The 18,514-nt window shown below is 39.3% G+C and overlaps 1 protein-coding gene across 2 annotated transcripts in view; it reads left to right on the top strand.

Moving 5' to 3' along the window:
- The window catches only part of LOC100891087 (hormonally up-regulated neu tumor-associated kinase), a 62,299-nt gene that overhangs the window by 18,063 nt on the left and 25,722 nt on the right, over positions 1-18,514 (top strand). For both annotated transcript variants that reach the window (XM_030983268.1, XM_030983267.1), the window contains exons 2-3: positions 3,645-3,773; positions 5,939-6,105. In XM_030983268.1, coding sequence (XP_030839128.1) covers positions 3,723-3,773; positions 5,939-6,105 — 218 coding nt within the window. In that variant the 5' untranslated portion in view covers positions 3,645-3,722. The remainder of the gene's footprint in view (positions 1-3,644; positions 3,774-5,938; positions 6,106-18,514) is intronic.

Consider the following 18,514-nt stretch of genomic DNA (forward strand, 5'->3'; position numbering starts at 1 on the left):
TCTTCAGAATCTCTGTAACAAACACACCTCACGACTTGACTCTATTTTAATGAACCTATTCCGCATATAATGCAAATATCGTGCATTTTTTGAATGGTGAGAAAGTTTCGACCGACAACGAGTGAAAGTGAAATAGTGCTTGAAGGCAGAAGCAGCTCGAGTGGATCATTTCCATCCACCGAATCCTCCCTCCTCAGCTTTCAAATGATAATGTATTATTGTCCCTTTTCCTTCCTCCTAATAATCCTTCCATAGTACATACCAATAATGATGTATGGATATCGGGAATCGAGAGTTGATGGATAAACACCGGTTGGAAGTGTGTAGAGTGTTTGGATAATGAATATTTTTTGTCCTCATTTTCCGGCTTGTAGAATCGATTGGAGTTGTTTGAGGTGATAGTAATAGGTAATGCACAGTATAAGATTTCTTTATCTACACTATCAAGTTTAATTGGTGTAGTTTTCAAAGGACATTATTGTAGTACAATTGAGTGAGTGGTTCATTGTGTCTTTTAGTGTGTTTTTGATGGGGGGGGGGGGGATGACGGCCCTCTCCTTAATAAAGCACTCCAACTTATATTTTTTTCATTGTTATAGCTAACAACATCATTCCCCAAAATACCGTAATCACGATGATTACAGATAATGTTGTTGGAATACTCGGTGATAACATTTTGTTTTGTTGTCATGGTAATGTTTGAAATGTTTTTTTTAATCAATTTGTTAATAATCTGAAGATGTTCTGAAGTGGGATGAAAGAAATTTCGTGGAGTTAAAGCGAGATGGAGAGATAGAGGGGGAAGGGGAGAGACAGACCGACAGAGGGAAAGAGAGAGAGAGAGAGAGAGAGAGAAAGGGAGAGAGAGAGAGAGAGAGAGAGGGAGAGAGAGAGATAGAGAGAGAGAGAAAGGGGTCAGAAGAGGGGGAAGGAAGATAGGGGATGAGAGAAAGAAAGAAATTGGCGATTTTAAAGAGAGAACAAATGATAATAGATGTTCTGAAGTGGGATGAAAGAAATTTCGTGGAGTTAAAGCGAGATGGAGAAAGAGAGAGAGAGAGGGGAAGGGGAGAGACAGACAGACAGAGGGAAAGAGAGAGAGAGAAAGAGAAAGAGAGGGGAGAGACAGAGAGGGAGAGAGTGGGAGAAGAGAGAAATTGACAGAAAGAAGTTTTGAGTGATTGAGCGATTTTCGTGACACAGATTCAGATGGGGGGGGGGGGGGGGGGTCTGGTAGTAAGGTGACCTTGAAAGGGCTAGATGTGTGCCTGTCTCGATTGGTCCATGCCCAAATAAGGGCATGGAGTGTGCCAGTCGGGGGTAGTTCGATGGGTACTATGCGGGCCAACCTTGGGGTGCAGAATCCAGAAGTTCTGGCATAACATCACCCCCTAAATCATAGGCTGAACATTGCATGTACAGGAGAATGTGTGTGTAAACTATCATAACACAGGCTAAACGTTTTGCTCAAAACAAGTTATGTAATATATATTAGACTCATATTTCTATAGCCTGTTCTAATTTCTTTTTAATCTGAAACTATAAAAAATAATCGTATCAACATGGCTTCACCTTCCGTGTAGTATGATGCCATGATGGGACTTTCTCGTTACAATGTAATTAAAATGTTATATGCACAGAGACTAAATTATTGGAAGATACATGTATTTATATCCAGCAATGTTTCATGTACTTTGATGAGTATTTACAAAATATAATTATGACGGCGTCGAAATTCAGTGCGATTATATTCAGTGAACGAAGATAATTTATGAGTATTTTTTTTAATGTGCAAACGGGCTAAATGATGGGCTTAACTGCAAGAACTATTGCTCTGGAATATTGCTTGAAAGGATATCATTCGATAGTTTTGCTTCAAAGTTCAGACATGTGTTTCTATTCATTACCAAGCATCTGAACTTATGATGATAATTGGTCCATCGCAACGTTCGTTACGTGAACGTCAATCATCTCTCTCCAATTTCCACCAGACGAATTTCATCCTGCCTGGCTTGGACCGCTATGCCTACCGAAAGAGGCCAGCAAGAATGTCCACACTCGTAAATTAAATCTAACCGTTTCGGATGTCGGAGGCATTGGTAAAATAAACGATCGGGTTGATGATGTTTCAAAAAGATTTAGCAGCGACACCCAGCTGGTAGAATACCCATAGGGGCGCATATTAAGCACCCCCCCCCCCCCTCCCCTTCACCCGATGCTCCTTCCAAGCAAGACGTGCCCCTCTCATGATAGAATAAGTGCCCCTCCAGAGGTTAAAATTGCCCCCTCATTAACAAAAATATAACAGTGAACCATCAGGTAAGTGTATGGGAATCCGATTGTGACGGTATATATGGTAATATTTACAACCTTGTATCCGAACCCCTCATAATAGATTACTATCCAATGAATGAAATATGGTCTTTGAAATAATAATTAATGAATTGATGATGACCTGAACAAAAATATTTTTTAGTAATTGACTTATTTCGTGATCTCCAGAGCTTCGATATCTATTTGAAGTCAAAGTTAATTTTTTTCAATGTTATGTAATGGTATCAATAATCCCCTTTTTACGCGGATTTCACTGGTAGGGCCAAATGTGTTTATGAACATGAGAGTACTCTTTTCCACTGAGTTGATATTCAAGATGTTATTTAATGCCGTCCCTTTAATGAAAGTTTATTCGAGGGGAACTTGAATTAAAGATGATTTATGGGAAAGCTTCTCAATCCCTCGACACCTTCTTCCGTCTTGGGATGGGCTATAGATGTCCATATCGGAGAGCTAAGCTAAGACATCAAAATTGGTGACATGTCTCTGCAACATACTCCCTAATAAAACACATCCTCGACTGAATGCTCGAGATAATTACATCCCCAACATAGAAAGAGGCGAGGGGGTAGAGGCTGAAGCGGCCCCATCCCCCCCCCCCCCCCTCCCGAGCTGTTTTAAATGTCCAGCCTTGACTCAAAAATGTGTTGGTGTACATGTATTATATAGGACTTTGTTTCAGTAATCGGACATCCATACCGATTGTAATCATGTGATAATTTGTTTTCAAATTTTCATGGAAATATGGCATGAAAATGGTGCTAGAAAAATAGCAAAGCTAGTCAACGCATATTTATTTTCCCGTTATTTCATTGAATTAAAAACTAATACTGGATTCATTCTTTTCATAAAATGGGGACCCTATATATGTAGTTGCTCAATTGACATTTTGATCTGGACTTGATTCCGTCAATAATAATAGGGTTAGGGTTTTAGGGTTGCCATTATTTCTACGGTTATAATACGATTGGGGTTATAGAAGAGTGTAGTCTTGGGTCCAGGGATGAAGTTACATCAGGGAGGTGACACTCCAGGGGCCCGTTTCACAAAGCCTTTTTTCAATGACAAATGACAAAAATCTGTGAAAAATCCGCTGATAATCAATCAAAAGCAAGGATTTCAGTAGCTTATAACAAAAACTGTCAATTTTGAACCCCCCCCCCCCCCCCCCCCCTGGTTCCATGTGCATCCAGATAGTGCAGACAACTGACGGGAGCAGGTGTCGTGGAACATTCTCCTATTTTTATCAATTTCATCTTAATTTGTCTATCATTTTGTCTTAAAATCTGTTCACGCATATTTTGTTTCAGGTTGCTCTGAAGGTGATCGAGAAACGTAAGATCACCAAACCCTACGTGAAGAAAAACCTGACACGAGAGGCGAGAATTATGTCACAGCTCCGACATCCAAACATCGTACGACTTTATGAAACTATCACTGTAAGTATATTAATGTACTAGTAGATTTGCCCATGTCCCTTTTGCTCATGTACTGGAGTTAAGTCCTTTTAGTTTTAGATCATCAAACCTTTAGGTGAAGACGAACTCGACGAGAGAAGGAGGAATCGTGTCACAACTCAGACACCCAAATATCATACGTCTTTATGAAACTATAGCGGTAAATGTTACTAGCAGACCTTCGTGTGACCCCTTTAGTTCGTGCACTGGACTTACGTCCTTTTAGATCAGCAAACCATTCGTAAAGATGAACCTGGCCTGGTCTCTCTCTCTCTCTCTCTCTCTCTCCCTCATTCACCACTCTGTCTCTGTCTGTCTCTGTCTCTCTCTCCTCCATCCCTCTCTATGCTCCCCTCTCTCTCTCTCTCTCTTTCCGTCTCTCCCTCTCCATCCAGGGTAGGTACTGCAACATAATGAACAAATCTGCCCCGCCCACCTTTATCATTAAACCACTTATCTTACCATCCATTCATATCAAAGCAAATATCAAACAATGAAAACAATCAATATCATAAAAACCTCTTCTACAAATTGGTTGAATTATTGTCGTGTCATTGTTTCCAAATAGTTCGAAACACGAAACTAATACCTTACTTTTAATAATTGTTTTGGCAAAATTCCCAAAGTACTCAGAATTTATCATAATCGCGAAAGGGCAAATATAATCAGAATGTTGGATCGTTTTTGTTTCTATTGCTCTTTGGTATTTCCTGGTTCCATTGCTATGATTACGAAAGTATTTAAAGTGAAGATTTGGGTTCTAGTAAAGAAGGCAATTAATTTTGTGAGTTTTCACATTGTATCTATTTCTCTTTGAAAGAATATCAAAGTGCAAAAAGGCAGGGCTAACTCCGCAATTGCAGTGCTAACGGGACTCGTCTTACGAAGAGCTAATATTAATCGCAACTATGTAGGCTACATAAGAGATAAAGGCCTGCAGACTGCGATTGATTGGAAGACTTGCGATTGATCCAAATAAATCGCAACTCTTTAAAAGACGGAGCCCAGATCTCATTTTTATCTTTAAACATGTTTCAAACAACAATATTGAGGAAACGATCCCTTTTATTAGAAAGATGTTGCGATAAGAAAGGCCGAAAGTAATACTTAATCGACAAGATCGAATTTAGTACAAAGCACCAGTGAAAGTAAATATAATTCAGTAAGATTTTTGATTAAAAAAAAAAAAAATTGGTTGACGAGTATTTAATGTCACCGATACCTCCAAACATGAATCAAAATGATTAATTGCAAAGTGAAGCACGGTGCCTTTTTTTACGGAGCGGAAAAAACAAGGGAAGTGCAATTCTCGTAACTATCATTAAACTCAATTGGCCTAACAACTTTCGGTAATGAAAGTCTAGCATTCACCCGTTTTGCCCTATAGATACTAATATTTGAGATACAAAAGATTCCAGAGGGTATACTAGTGTATAATACCTCGTACATGATATCAGTTGTTGTTGGTTTTTCAGGAAGAGGGAAGTTAAACCCCTGGGTATATTCATATTTTTATTGAGATGTTACAATAAATGAACAAAACATATACATTCTTCACACCAAATCCCTTTTGATATGCGATATAATTTATAATACATGCACAACGTGTCTCATTCATCCAATGAGCTTTTTACCGTGAGGAGCGAGGACATGCTAACAACTTTACCAAAGTCATGAAATTTCTATAAAGGGACCTCACTTTTGGACCTGTTTCGAAATCCTGTTTATCCTCCTGAGATACAAAATAATAATGATAATAAACCGGAAATAATGAGAAAATTTAAAATTGTTAAAATGTAGAAATGAGAGTGGCGTCATCAGTGATGCGCTATGGACGAATATTTAGCGAGAAAACAAATTCGTATATAGAGGGCCAATTTTTTGTGGATTCCTGCGAATAGTTTATAGAATAAAATTCAATGGATAGATAAGCTAAAGTACAAAATCTTTCTTGTGTATTGGCCCTTTTCGATTGCGGGGATACACTTGTTTTTCCTCTCCTTTTATTCTATGCTTTTTCTTTCTTGTAGGTATAGCCAAGAAGTCTTGGTATAGTCATTTTTAGAATAAAAACAAATTTCCTAAATCAATTTATTTCATTTAATTTATGTCTATCATATTTTTGCTTTTCTTTTGTTTTAATTTAGTCGCCTCAACTCTACTGCCTCATCATGGAGTACGTACCTGGCCGTGACCTTTTGACTCTTGTGCGGGGTCAGAAGGGAGGTCGATTGAAGGAGGGCGTGGCCAGGAGGTTCGTTCGTCAGCTGGTCTCCGCACTACATCATATGCACGAACACGGGATCGTCCACAGGTGAGAAAGTATGACATTGTGGTCGAGTGGTTTGTGGCTCTTGGTTTAGCATTGTTTGGAGGGATAGAGGTTCAGATGGCATTGGATAGACACATCTTCGCCTCCTAGCGCGTGTGTGTGCATTTGGCTTGTCTGATGTCTGCCTGATGTAGCAGCAACGTGGGTCAAGATATCAGATCACCGAATTTCAAATGGACATGGAGGAGAATACTGACATTTTTACAAAGAAACGTTTGTTTGATAAAAACTTACTGTCAGATTTTCTACTCTACATTTACACAACGTTTTTTTATTTTTACAATGAATTAAACGTACGTAGCGGGTCTACACGCACTTTATTTATATCAACGTTGGGGCTGGAATTCGCCTTGTTTTCTACCTTTTTCTAAAATCTAAAACTGCCTTATAATATAAAATCGAACCATATGCTATGCTCTGAGGCATTGGTCACTTTGTGAACCCAACAAAATTCCCCTTTTATTTCAATCCTATTCGATCAGAAATTTCACCTGAAATAGAAAGATATATCAAAATGAAATCGCCAGAGATACATTTCAAAAGAACAATCCCTCAAAATGACGTAAGCAAGACTCAAAGGAAGATGATCAATTTTCTCGAACTCCAAAGGGCATTTGAAGGACATTGCTCGGGTATTAAACCATCTTCTTCGTTCCCGCCATGAAGGCAAGCATGGTGTCTGAGGTGACCGGTCAGTATGGGATGAATCTCTCTCTCTCTCTCTCTCTCTCTCTCTCTCTCTATCTATCTCTCTCTCTCTCCCTCTCTATCTCTCTCTCTCTCTCCCTCTCTCTTCCTCTCTCTCTCCCTTTCTCTCCCTTTCTCTCTTTCTCTCTCTCTCTCTTATGCACACACACAAACACACACATATATACATACTCCCTCTCTTTCCCTCTCTCTTCCCCTATCCGTATCTTCTCTTCTCTCCCTCAAGCCAAGGTTCCCTCACTCTATATATCTACCCTTCCTCCTCCCTGTCTCTATCTCTCTCTTTCTCTCTCTCTCTCTCTCCCTCTCTTCTTCTTCTTTATCTTTTCTTCTCTCCTCTCCTTCTCCCTTTCTCTTTCCCTCCCGCTAGCTAATCTGGAATACTCTTTTTTCTTTCTGTCCATGTTTTTCTCCGTGACCGTCTCAATTTTTATCTCTTGCTCTCAATTTATTCCTCACCTCCGTTTCAGTTATATTCATCTCAATATCTTATCTTGTGCTTTCCATTTTCTTCCTCCTTCTATATTTCTCTCTTTCAACATCCCCATCTCTCTTGTACTTTCCAGTGGTCACTTTCTCCCGTATAAACCAATATAAATCCAATAGCGGCATCCTACAACGTAATATATTGGCTCAAAGGAAGAGACAGACCGATACATCTTCATAAAGGGGTTATTTTGCTCTTAGAAATCTTCTTCTGCTTGTTCTGCAGGCTTCCGATGGACTCAACACCAAATTGAACAAATTCTCAGATTGTATTGTCGAATCTAAAGGAAATATTGGGTACTTCGCAGAAGTGATACCAAGCAGACATCTTATATTGAAATGGTTATATAGGATGGATGGGATTGAAAACGAAGGCATCGAGCGTGTGTAGGGTGTGAACCGGAATTGAGAAAAAAAAGGAGCTTGAATAAGAGACGAGAAGAAGGAGGGGGTAGACGATTACAGAAACAGGGGGAGTTAGATAGATAGATATATACATTGTATCCCCCCCCCCCTCTCTCTCTCTCTCTCTCTCTCTCTCTCTCTCTATCCCTCACTCTCTCTCTCTCTCTCTCTCTCTCTCTCTCTATCTACCTCTTCTCTCTCTTTTTTTGTTGTTGTTTGTTTGTTTGTTTCTTTTTCTTTCTCTCTCTCTCTCTCTCTCTCTCTCTCTCTCTCTCTCATAACATCCAGCATTTGTAGTAGGCGGGGTCAATGATATATTATAAGGTCGCATTCCGTTCTCGCTGCTGTGAAAACTTTCGGGGAACACGTCGCTTCGATCTTGAGGCGAAATCATTTCTCAGAAAATCATCCTCTGCAAAATAATGATAACCCTGCTTCGGCTGAATCAAAATAGTGCTTATAATAACCAAGGAATATTTTGTCCCTTTTATCTGGAGGCAATGTTTCTGTTGTGTGATAATATCTGCCTCTACCACCCAACGTCTATGTCAGTATTGATCAGCAGTGTGAGGAAAGATTTTTTTTACCAGAAACATAAACTTTCTATACGCTCTTGGAAAATATTATGAAGGCTGAGTCTCCATCGACATCCGATAGTGTGTACTTTGACACAAATCAATTCAATCATATTGGCCTTATTGAGAGCAGTAGGTCCATGTTTGGAGTATGTAAAAGAACATACTAATACAAAATCATAATTCGTTCTTCAAATGTACTGTCATGCTGATCTTACCGTCGTTTGTTTAGTTTCATTACATGTTTAAAAGAGATCAACTCTATTTACTTGAAAGCAGATTGTAGATGCATTACCATTGTTGATTTGTCATCCCCAACACGACCAATATATATTTTGATTTCATCCATTCATTCATATGCCTCTTTCTGTACGATGCACATATAATCAAATCATTGAAATGGAATAGGCCTATGTAGGATATAATACACGCATTGGGCTACGTAGTTGAAGTAAATTTTTACTTGGTTTTACTTCTAGGCTCTAACAAGCTTGAGGGAAGGGGCATGTTATTTCGAAATCAAAGCTCCTCAACAAGGCGCCCTCTATAGGTGCTGTTATACAATAACCCCACCATCATAAACCACAGAAAGTAATTCTGTGGCTACTTACAACTTGCTAGCCCATCGATAAAATGACTAACTACAATGACTAAATAAATCTGTCAGTTACATTTGATTGACACCTGTCAATCACAGTCACCTCTCCCTATGCTGTCGTCACCACCCTTCCCTAAACGGTTGGAAACATCTTATCGCCATGGTAATGGGATGGCGATGATTTTAATACGATCAAGACAGTACAACCACCAAGATGATGACGTCACTAGTTCAATACAATTAGGTTTTTGGATTTATTTTTTGACCTTTATTTGTCATGCAGAGAGCAAAATAAGGGATTAACAAAGTGTAATTCATGTTTCTTATCATATCATGATGATGACACTTTTGAATGCACCTAACCTAGAGGGGGCGTAGTGGCACGGTAGTAGATCAGTTGTTTCGTATCGTTTGTAAGGTAAACATGTGTTTGACCCCGTATTGTACAGATGACATTAAGAGCTAACATGTCTCGTGTCGATATTGATGATTAGTATTGCACTGGATTTGAATCAGGCGATTCGCCATCTTGGTCATGTACAAAAGTTATCAACGAATGAAATTTTGATGATGATGATGATGATGATGATGATGATGATGGTGATGATGATGGTGATGATGATGTTTACCATGATCACATTGCCTGTGTGACAACAGATTCGTCCGGCGTATTTGGTACATTGTCCTGACGAAATTACTGGATCTGCCGTTTACCAATCTTCTTCCTAACCTCATGTACTGCTGCGTTGTATTGTATTATGTTCGCTGAATACCAATTTATGTTTCTTTTGTGTGGGGGAAAGTATGTCTTTTTGCAAGCTCCCTGATTACCTCTTTAAAAATGAAAAGGAAACGTTTTGTTGAATAAGGGTTATCGACATTGATGACGACGATTGCGTATCTACTCCGCCGAGTCATCGACTACCGGTATTTTTTAAGACAACAAGGAAAGTGGGAGCACCGACCGTCGATTTTTCGACATCCACAAAACTCATCGTTGATGGTGTATATTTGATTTCATTTATCACACCTATGCCAGCCAGCCAGCCAATTCTCTTTCGACAACAATGATTGCTTTTCGTCTTGAAAATGTGACCGAATCGAAGAAAGGGGTTGGGTAAATACTAAGGAGGTACTGGCCACATAGCTCTTTGAGAATAATAATTTCAATGCCTTTCAGTAGAAATGACCTACGACGCAACCACGAAGGATACCAATTTAGAATTCCATTCTTGTCTTACGCCTCTCTTTCATCATCATGTCATTTCAGAAGCTTAGTGGTCAGTAACCTTCATTCCAGCGGTGACCAACGCGGACACAAGACCCTTCTATTTCCATCATCAGTTTGGTTGCCATAGAAACGGTCGTCTGCTCCTTAGTTTCGGTTACCCTCGGATTTTGCTCACGTGACCAATACTGCGATGAAAATAATTACATTTTCCGGGTTATGAATAGAAACTCTAGGAAACTGGTTATGTTTTCCAGATAAATATTACATGTTTTGCTAAACCGATCTTGGTAGTTATATAACTTACTTACTTACTTGGAGCTCCCTGTTAATGGCCCGGTCCCACTGGCCGATGGACACAAAACGTATGCATAAAGGACACAGCGGACAAGCAAAATTTCGCGGGTGGCTCCATCCGTTTTCATCCGCTCCAGAAATGGACAAAATTTCCAAAAATTTGCGAAAACAGAACGGAAAATAACGGACGTGGGTAGTATGTAGCGGGGATGTTAAACGGATGTTCATCGGAAGCCTATCGGATGAAAGCGGATGTAAGTGGATGACAGCTTTCAATACTTTACATACGAGATGCATACGCTTACATCCTTTCTATTTCCGTGCTACTAACGATGTATAGACGTTCCATGTACCTTATCTTTCCTCCCTCTTTCCATTTTCAGCTGCAGCGGATGTGAGTTGCGAGGATGCCCAGAGGATGCAGAGAGGATACAGCGGACGTTTAACGGATGATAACGGACATAGAACGTTTGTTGCTCGTATTTGTCGCGGATTTACATCGTACACGGTGGAAGTTCATCCGTTCTAAAAGTTTTGTGCAGCTCAAAACTTTTTGCGCGGATGAAATCACAGTGGACGGATGCTCGATGGATAGAGCGTATGAAACACGTATGCAATGAGTACACAACGGATGCATAGCGTTTTCCACCGGTTTTCCAACGGATGGCAAGATTTTTTTACGTTTTACATCCTCTTTGCATCCGTAAGTGCAGTGGGACCGGGCCTTAATGATCATGCCTCCTTGCTTTTACATGCATCTTGCTATTCATAGGACAAATCAAAGAAACATGACGATGTATGGCTATACAAAAAGAGTAATGATGTATGGCCACACAAGTCATGGTCTCAAAATGTTCACCACATCCACTATTGTCGTTCGATCATTATGTGTGGTCCCCAATCTGAAGAAACGCCACATAAACCACAAGTCACAACTGCACACAAATACAACAGTCAGTCTATCAAGAGACCTATGGTTTTGTTATTTTCTTTTATTCACGTTGGTTTACCATCTATTTCCTTCATCGCTTCATCTTATCACCAAATGACAGATTAGAAAGGTGTTTTGATTTCTCATAAAATGTCATAGCCCATTCGTGTTAAAGGTACTATGTCCCATTTGCAGGCCCCAAAAATGAAAAAGTTAAATTCCAACTGCATTTGAAAGATAATACTAATTTAGAACTTCCCTAAAAAAGGTGGGGCTTGAAAATGTCTTCAAGTGGGAAAATAACGACTATTAGTTGTCAAATCGACTTAAGGGCTATAGAGCCCAAAAGTAATAGTCTTGATTTTCAGACAATTGTACTGAATGTTCATACGTTTTATGCTGCGCAAAGATTCAATCAGTTTAATCTTGGCTATCACAAGAAGTGGGTTATTGATGTAGACAAATGCTCATGTACCCTTTACAACTCTTTTCATGTATGTTATTACCAAAGAAGAAAAAAAGCCAGTCAGTCACTCAATAGTGTCTGACAGTGAAGTCTAGCAAGTAAACAGGTTTCCTTGCATAATTTGAATATGAGAACACTGCTAACGTTTAAATTTCACAGATAGGACATACATGACATATTCATAATTTCTGCAAAATTCTACAGCATTTGAGGTTGGCTGCAAAAGGGACATAGTACCTTTAATGCAACAACAAAAATGCCCATGTTTATTTTCTTACCGAATACAATATGTATTAACACCATTGGACAAGCGTCGTCATTGTACTGCACATGATACCGGTGTTTTACTGAAGCGTGCGTAGAATGCTATATGATTTTATCCGACATAATCCATAGATTGTAAAAAAAAAATAATTTAATTTTAGAGGACGAGGGGATGGTGGAAAATGTTCAGGTTTCGACACCGGCTGCCTAATTTGAGTAGGCCTATTGTGCGAAATTATTTTTCTTCCCCGAAAACCTCCGTCTTCTTCCCTCTGAACCTGTGAGTAATGTCTCTCCGCCCCTTTCCTTCTGCTTTAATTTTGCTCATTTTCACACTTTGATTATAGTGTGCTTGTTTTTTTATCTTTATCTATTGATGACTTGAACGCTTTTTTCATTTTGATAGATTTATCCATGCTCGAGTATCAACTATATTTGCCATTTCTGTCTATTTTCAAACCCATCCACTTCATGTCTCTCTCTCTCTCTCTCTCTCGTTTTTTTTCTCTCTCTCTCTCTCTCTCTCTCTTCTATCTCTCTTCCCACCTCTCACGCCATCACTTCCTCTCTTTGGCATCCATTAATTCCACTGATATTTCTCTGTTATGACGAATGTTCAGACACACGGACGCTGCAATTCTCTATTATAGCCCGAGGAAGACGGGCCATCGCGCGCCAAAGACACCGTAACCAAAAAACTATCCTCGCGGTAAAAATCTCGTCTGCATTTGGTTTTGAATTTCATCCCCCGCATGCTTCATTTACCTTCCAAAAGTAAATTGGTAAAAGAGTCTCAGAGACACAATATCGAGCAAATAAAGACAATCGCTGCATATATTTTCAGTGATAGATGCGAGCCCTTTCCCAGTGTGTCATTATCGCCCGAAATACGAGTCACCGCGGCACTGACATCGGAATGCTTTTTTCAACGCAGCCTCCTGATTTTGCAGTGCCGCAGTTGGGTCGGCAAGTTCAACATCGGCGAACGCGTGAATAGGCGATATAATGGATAATGTGCTACATGATTACCTCCCTCCCTGGGGCACGAACCATGAACTAATCAATAACGCGAGTTTGCTCTGGCGCGAGAAATCACAGCTCCATCGCCGAATACTGAGCGATAACTTCAGTTTAGGTTATACGGGTTAATGAGATGCGAAGGAGTCGTGAAGTTGGACGCCAATTTCGGGTTGTGGCGGCGACGGGATTGAAGACCGATGATACTTGAGGTGATTTTTTCGTTGATGACCAGTTGGATAGCTAGACATCTCGACTTCAACTTACTCGGCCCTTAAAACTTTCTCCCGTCATGGATATACGAGTATTTCATATAGTCATAACTGTTTTCAGGGGGTTGTTGGTTCGTTTTGGAGATTTTTTTAAAAATCCCGTATTTCTTCAGAAATGTTACAACTAGTCCCCTTTTTCAAAAAAGTGAGTTATATTCTGTAAAAATGTGAAAATGTGATTTTGTAATTTAATCTTATTTAAGGAATTACTTTTTTTAAATTTCCATCACGGCCGAATCAATAGGTGGCATGTGCCTCCACCCCCCCCCCCCCCCTCCTGCTTACAGGCGCCCCGAGACAGATTCGGATATAGATGAATAAATGTAGGTGTAGACGAATTTAGGTCTTACAGGTTTTTTTTTATTGTATCTACGATTGGGGGGGCAGATATAGATTCGGTTTTATAGAATGGGAAGATATGACAAGCTGAAGGTAAAAGTAGCAAATTAGAAGAACTTAAAAGGGAGAAAGAGATGACAAACATGAGAAAAAGGTCCTGAAAAACATAGTGAAGACGAGTAACAAATATTTAAATATTTGCCACCTTAAAATTGATTATAGGCAAGTGTTTGATACGACACGCTCTCGCTCAACCGTCTCTGAAATACAAACCACAATTTGCAGAACATCTGAGGAATCAAGCGCTAACTAAAGAATGACATCCCATCAAATGAGATTACCCTGCGACGGACGGACAGACAGACAGACAGACAGACGGTATGTCTGACGACCTAGCGATCCCCGGGTGTCGCTAGCCCGCCTGGCTGACTCGTACGTGGTACTAAATATTAGCAAAACGATTCCTCCAAGTTGTAAAGTGATTCCATTGATAAAAGCAAAGATGAGTCACCCTGTATCGCGCCTGTGACAGATTTTGGCGCGAAAGCGTTGAATACTAATTTCACCGCTACGAGGTGGTGTACGGGCGATGTCGTCTGCTCGGTGCTCGCCGCAACGCAAACTGATACCTTTGCTGTGATTCGAATTATTGATCAATCGCCTGTATGAAGTGCGAAACTTTGAAGAGTATAATATCGAATTTTATCGGCGACGCGAGATCGATTAGGTAGAATTTCGTTGACGGTGAAAGAATAAATGCAAACAAAAAAAGGTTATTAAGATGTAGTATTACGTATTCAGAGCAAGCAAATGCTGTCACTGTCTTGATATTGGAACATTCATCTCAATATCTATAGTGTTTTCATCTGATTTGGAATAAGGTTCGCTTCAAATTGAACGCCGACCAGAGCTCGGGCGCCAAAAAGATTTCGAGAATTAAAAGACTTTCCTTTTATTTCATGCTGCAAAAGACACTCCACATCTATCAATGCAATCCTTGTAATCCCTTCTATACTGTTTGCCTTTTGATCTTTATAAAGGGAGGCGAGAAAAAGATAAAGAAAGAGAGAAAAAAGGGGAAATACATCGTAGCTGGAAGAGTTTTATAACCTTTCATTTTTACAAAAACTCACGGTTCAAAGCACCTTCTCCTGTATCGGAATGTCACGAAAATATCTGAATAAAATAAAGTTTTATGGGTGTCATTACGGAGCGCAAGTGATTGGAAAAACATGTAGCGCGAGAATTCACAACTTAGTCTAGCATTTCAGACAAAAATCCTAAACTTTCCAGACTTGAACGATCATCCCATCGACTTAATTCCCAAATATGATATCTAAAATAAAATATGATTATATCCGGAAGGTACCAAAATAGGTGCATGTGCTTTGACCTTTTTTCATAACTTTTAGGATAGATTTTAGGGGATTAATAGACTTTTGAAATACAGACTGTATTATCATCCCCTGGGATGCGACTCGCGTGGCAGGCTCAGTCGGTGGTATTATGAGGGGGCAACATGGCGATATATACACCTGCTGGTGTTATGTGATATTGCGGTATAGCAGAAAAATGTGTCTCCTATAAATTATTTGACATGAGGAACGAAGAAATCAACAATACAGTCTATATTTTGTTCGACGTTTTGGAAAGCCATGTGCATTCTCATGACTATTTAGTGTCATTTATTTGCAGACACGTGCAAAATGCCAAAATTTTCATAATTTTATTAAAGATTTCTTATGCAAACTTTCCATTAATAACAATGATAATTCGATCTATTTTCAATCTAGAATTCTATGCTAATGTCTTACCCTGTACATAGCTATGAATGTTCCGTGGGAAAAAAAACAAATTAAGACGATTCTTTCCCTGTAAGGCTCGAAGTGCAGTGACGCAGAGCCTAGTCCCAAGTGTTATTTTATTTCAATAGTCAGAACATAGATGCCACACATTAAGTTGCTGCTAGGTCTGACACACCTCAGATTTTTTTTGGAAAGTTGCGAATAGATGCGTTTCCTCGCATGATATGATATATGAATACATCAGGAAATAGAGACTGCAAAGAGATGCTGTTGCCTGAGATGGGACACTTGTTTCCCATAAAGTCCACGATTTCGCTCGACATTCGGCATAACAGTCGCGTGCCGAGGTTAAAGGTCAAATTAGATCTTTTCGTTTTCAAGCCATCCCATTACTTTGCTAGCGTGAGGCAAGATGATTCGTGATTTTTATCTTAAATCATGCAAAATAAGCATTTTGGATAGAAAGTGAAAATACTGGGGAAAATACCGAAATCTAGACAAACTTTTGCATCGTCACAAAAAACTCGAGATTTCGAGTGGTATTTCCTTGTTGTGATTCTGGGAAAGTCGTGACTAGAATTTTTTAATTGATAACCAAAATTTAGGAGGCACACGCGACTGCTTTCAGAGTAGTTTTAGGTGTCAAAACCTTACCTTATCGGTTTTCACTTTCAGTGTAAAAAGTACATTGTGTCACGCTAGATATTTCGAAGGTTTGTACAACCATGGTGGTGAGACAAAACCTTCATACTAAGTTACTTTTATTGTAAAGTTTAAAAGATTTGAATAAAATCAGTGAAAATTTGAACAAAATCGGACAAGGAATAAGAAAGTTAGAGCATTTTGAAATGACTAGTAACTAGAGGGCGGTATTCAATTTGATGACATCATCTGTGAACAACTCTCCATGCCTTTTGTACATAAAATTTCACAATTTTTTTGTTTCCTTCGTATTTATTTGTGTTCTTGATCCGACTTCATAACATGTGAAGTAGAATATCATTTTGCATTCTATATCTTGCTTTCAGGGGAGTACATTATCTCAATCACAAGAAAGAAAGAAAAACATGAAATTTGATGTACAAAAGGCATGGAGAGTTGTCCACAGATGATGTCATCAAATTGAATACCGCCCTCTAGTGACTAGTTATTTCAAAACGCTCTTACTTCCTTATTCCTTGCCCGATTTTGTTCAAATTTTCACTGATATTTTTCAAATATCTTAAACTTTACAATAAAAGTAACTTAGTATGAAGGTTTTGGTTTCCTTTAACAATGTCCCTAGTAAAACCGAACAGAACCATTTCCTATACATCATCACGTTCCTTCATAAGCGAAAGGTTTGCCTATACAACATGTAAAATGCGAAGATGGGTGTGCCTAAAATATAGAGGAGTGGGGGTGGGGGGGGGGGGGGGTACTCTTTTACAGCAGTCACATTAAGAATCACTTCGTTTGGAAGCGAATCCATGTCAGATAATCATGAAATTAATAGGCCATTTTTGTAATGTAACCAAATTGTGCATATGCCTATGTGAAGCACCTGTGTACGAATTATTTCATTCACCTGTTACGAATAAACCTATCTCAATAGTCTGAATTCATATTGCACACATTAGTTGTTGCTAGGTAAGGCAAACATTACGGCTTGTGCTACCTAATAACACGTGGTATATGCAATTCGCATTCTGACTATTAAAATACATGAACAACTATTCATTACAGGTGAATGAAATAATTCGTATCCATGCACTTACATGTGCATGTAATTATATGTTTGGTTTCTACATTACGAAAATGGTCTACTTACCTCCTTCTCTCCCATTATCTAGAACGACCCATCACACCCCTCCCCCACCCCTCTCTCTCTCTCTCTCTCTCTTTCTATCTCTCTTAAGGGATCAATCTTGTGAAGTATGATATTTCCATTATCGAGGTAGCCCACCCCCCCCCCTCATATAACATTATCCATGTTGCACATAGATAAAGAATATACTAATGCCAGGGTTCACGGGTATATCCCTTCCATCAAACCCACTTCCTTGTCAACGACCTCTACAGGTATTGACCTTTAACCCTCAACTAAACTAGCCTCGTTCGCGACCACGAATAATCCCAATTGATGAAAGAGGTAACCGCTGCCATAAATACATGTAATTGTACTTCACTTTTCATCCCAATACAGTTATCATTTTGTATCGGGTGTAATTCAATGATAACACCTGTTTCTATATGACGTTGTTCACGTATGTATTTACAAGACTCTGGTATTAATAGAAATTATCGTGACCTCTAGGGTCAGGTTGAGGTCACGGATGTCGCCGCAGACGATTACCGGTGACACGGAAATGACGTCAATAACGACGTCGTTTCCTGCCCGCACGACTGGGGGACCAAGCTGCGAATGCGAGATAACATCGCTCGTACAACATCCGGGGTACGGGGATCAAGTTTTTACCTTTACAAATTTGGTGAAAGTTGCGGATCTATATTTAGAGTTCCTGTTTGTGATTTGAATCCGGGGTTATTTTTATATTTTGACCACAATAGGAACTTCCTTGCCCGTACACGATCGGAATAAACAAACTTGTTTTTATTGTTGACCACAACCAGTGAAAGGTGCGTGATGATATGAAAGAAATAATATAAACAAGATGTAGGGAGTTTGATATAATTTTGTTACAGCAAGACAATACATCGAATTTTGTTCTTCTGGAAAATAAGAACGAAATGAAGTCTACTTTGTGATTTTGTATTTTATTTCGTACAACCTCATGACACTATTTTCACAATAAAATGTTCAAGCTTGTAGCTCACTCGTATTATTCGCTCACAACATTTAGACATTCGAGCAAGAAACGTCACCCCAACCTTAAGTTATGCCCCCCCCCCCAACTCCTGACATAACATTTACAATTTTATTCGATACAATAGGCCTAATAACAATAATGATTCTTATTGTTATTAAGATACATTCGTAATGTCTATTTGATCTTCATC

Source organism: Strongylocentrotus purpuratus, unplaced genomic scaffold (assembly GCF_000002235.5).
Source record: "Strongylocentrotus purpuratus isolate Spur 01 unplaced genomic scaffold, Spur_5.0 spur5_scaffold_13, whole genome shotgun sequence".
NCBI lineage: Eukaryota > Metazoa > Echinodermata > Echinoidea > Camarodonta > Strongylocentrotidae > Strongylocentrotus > Strongylocentrotus purpuratus.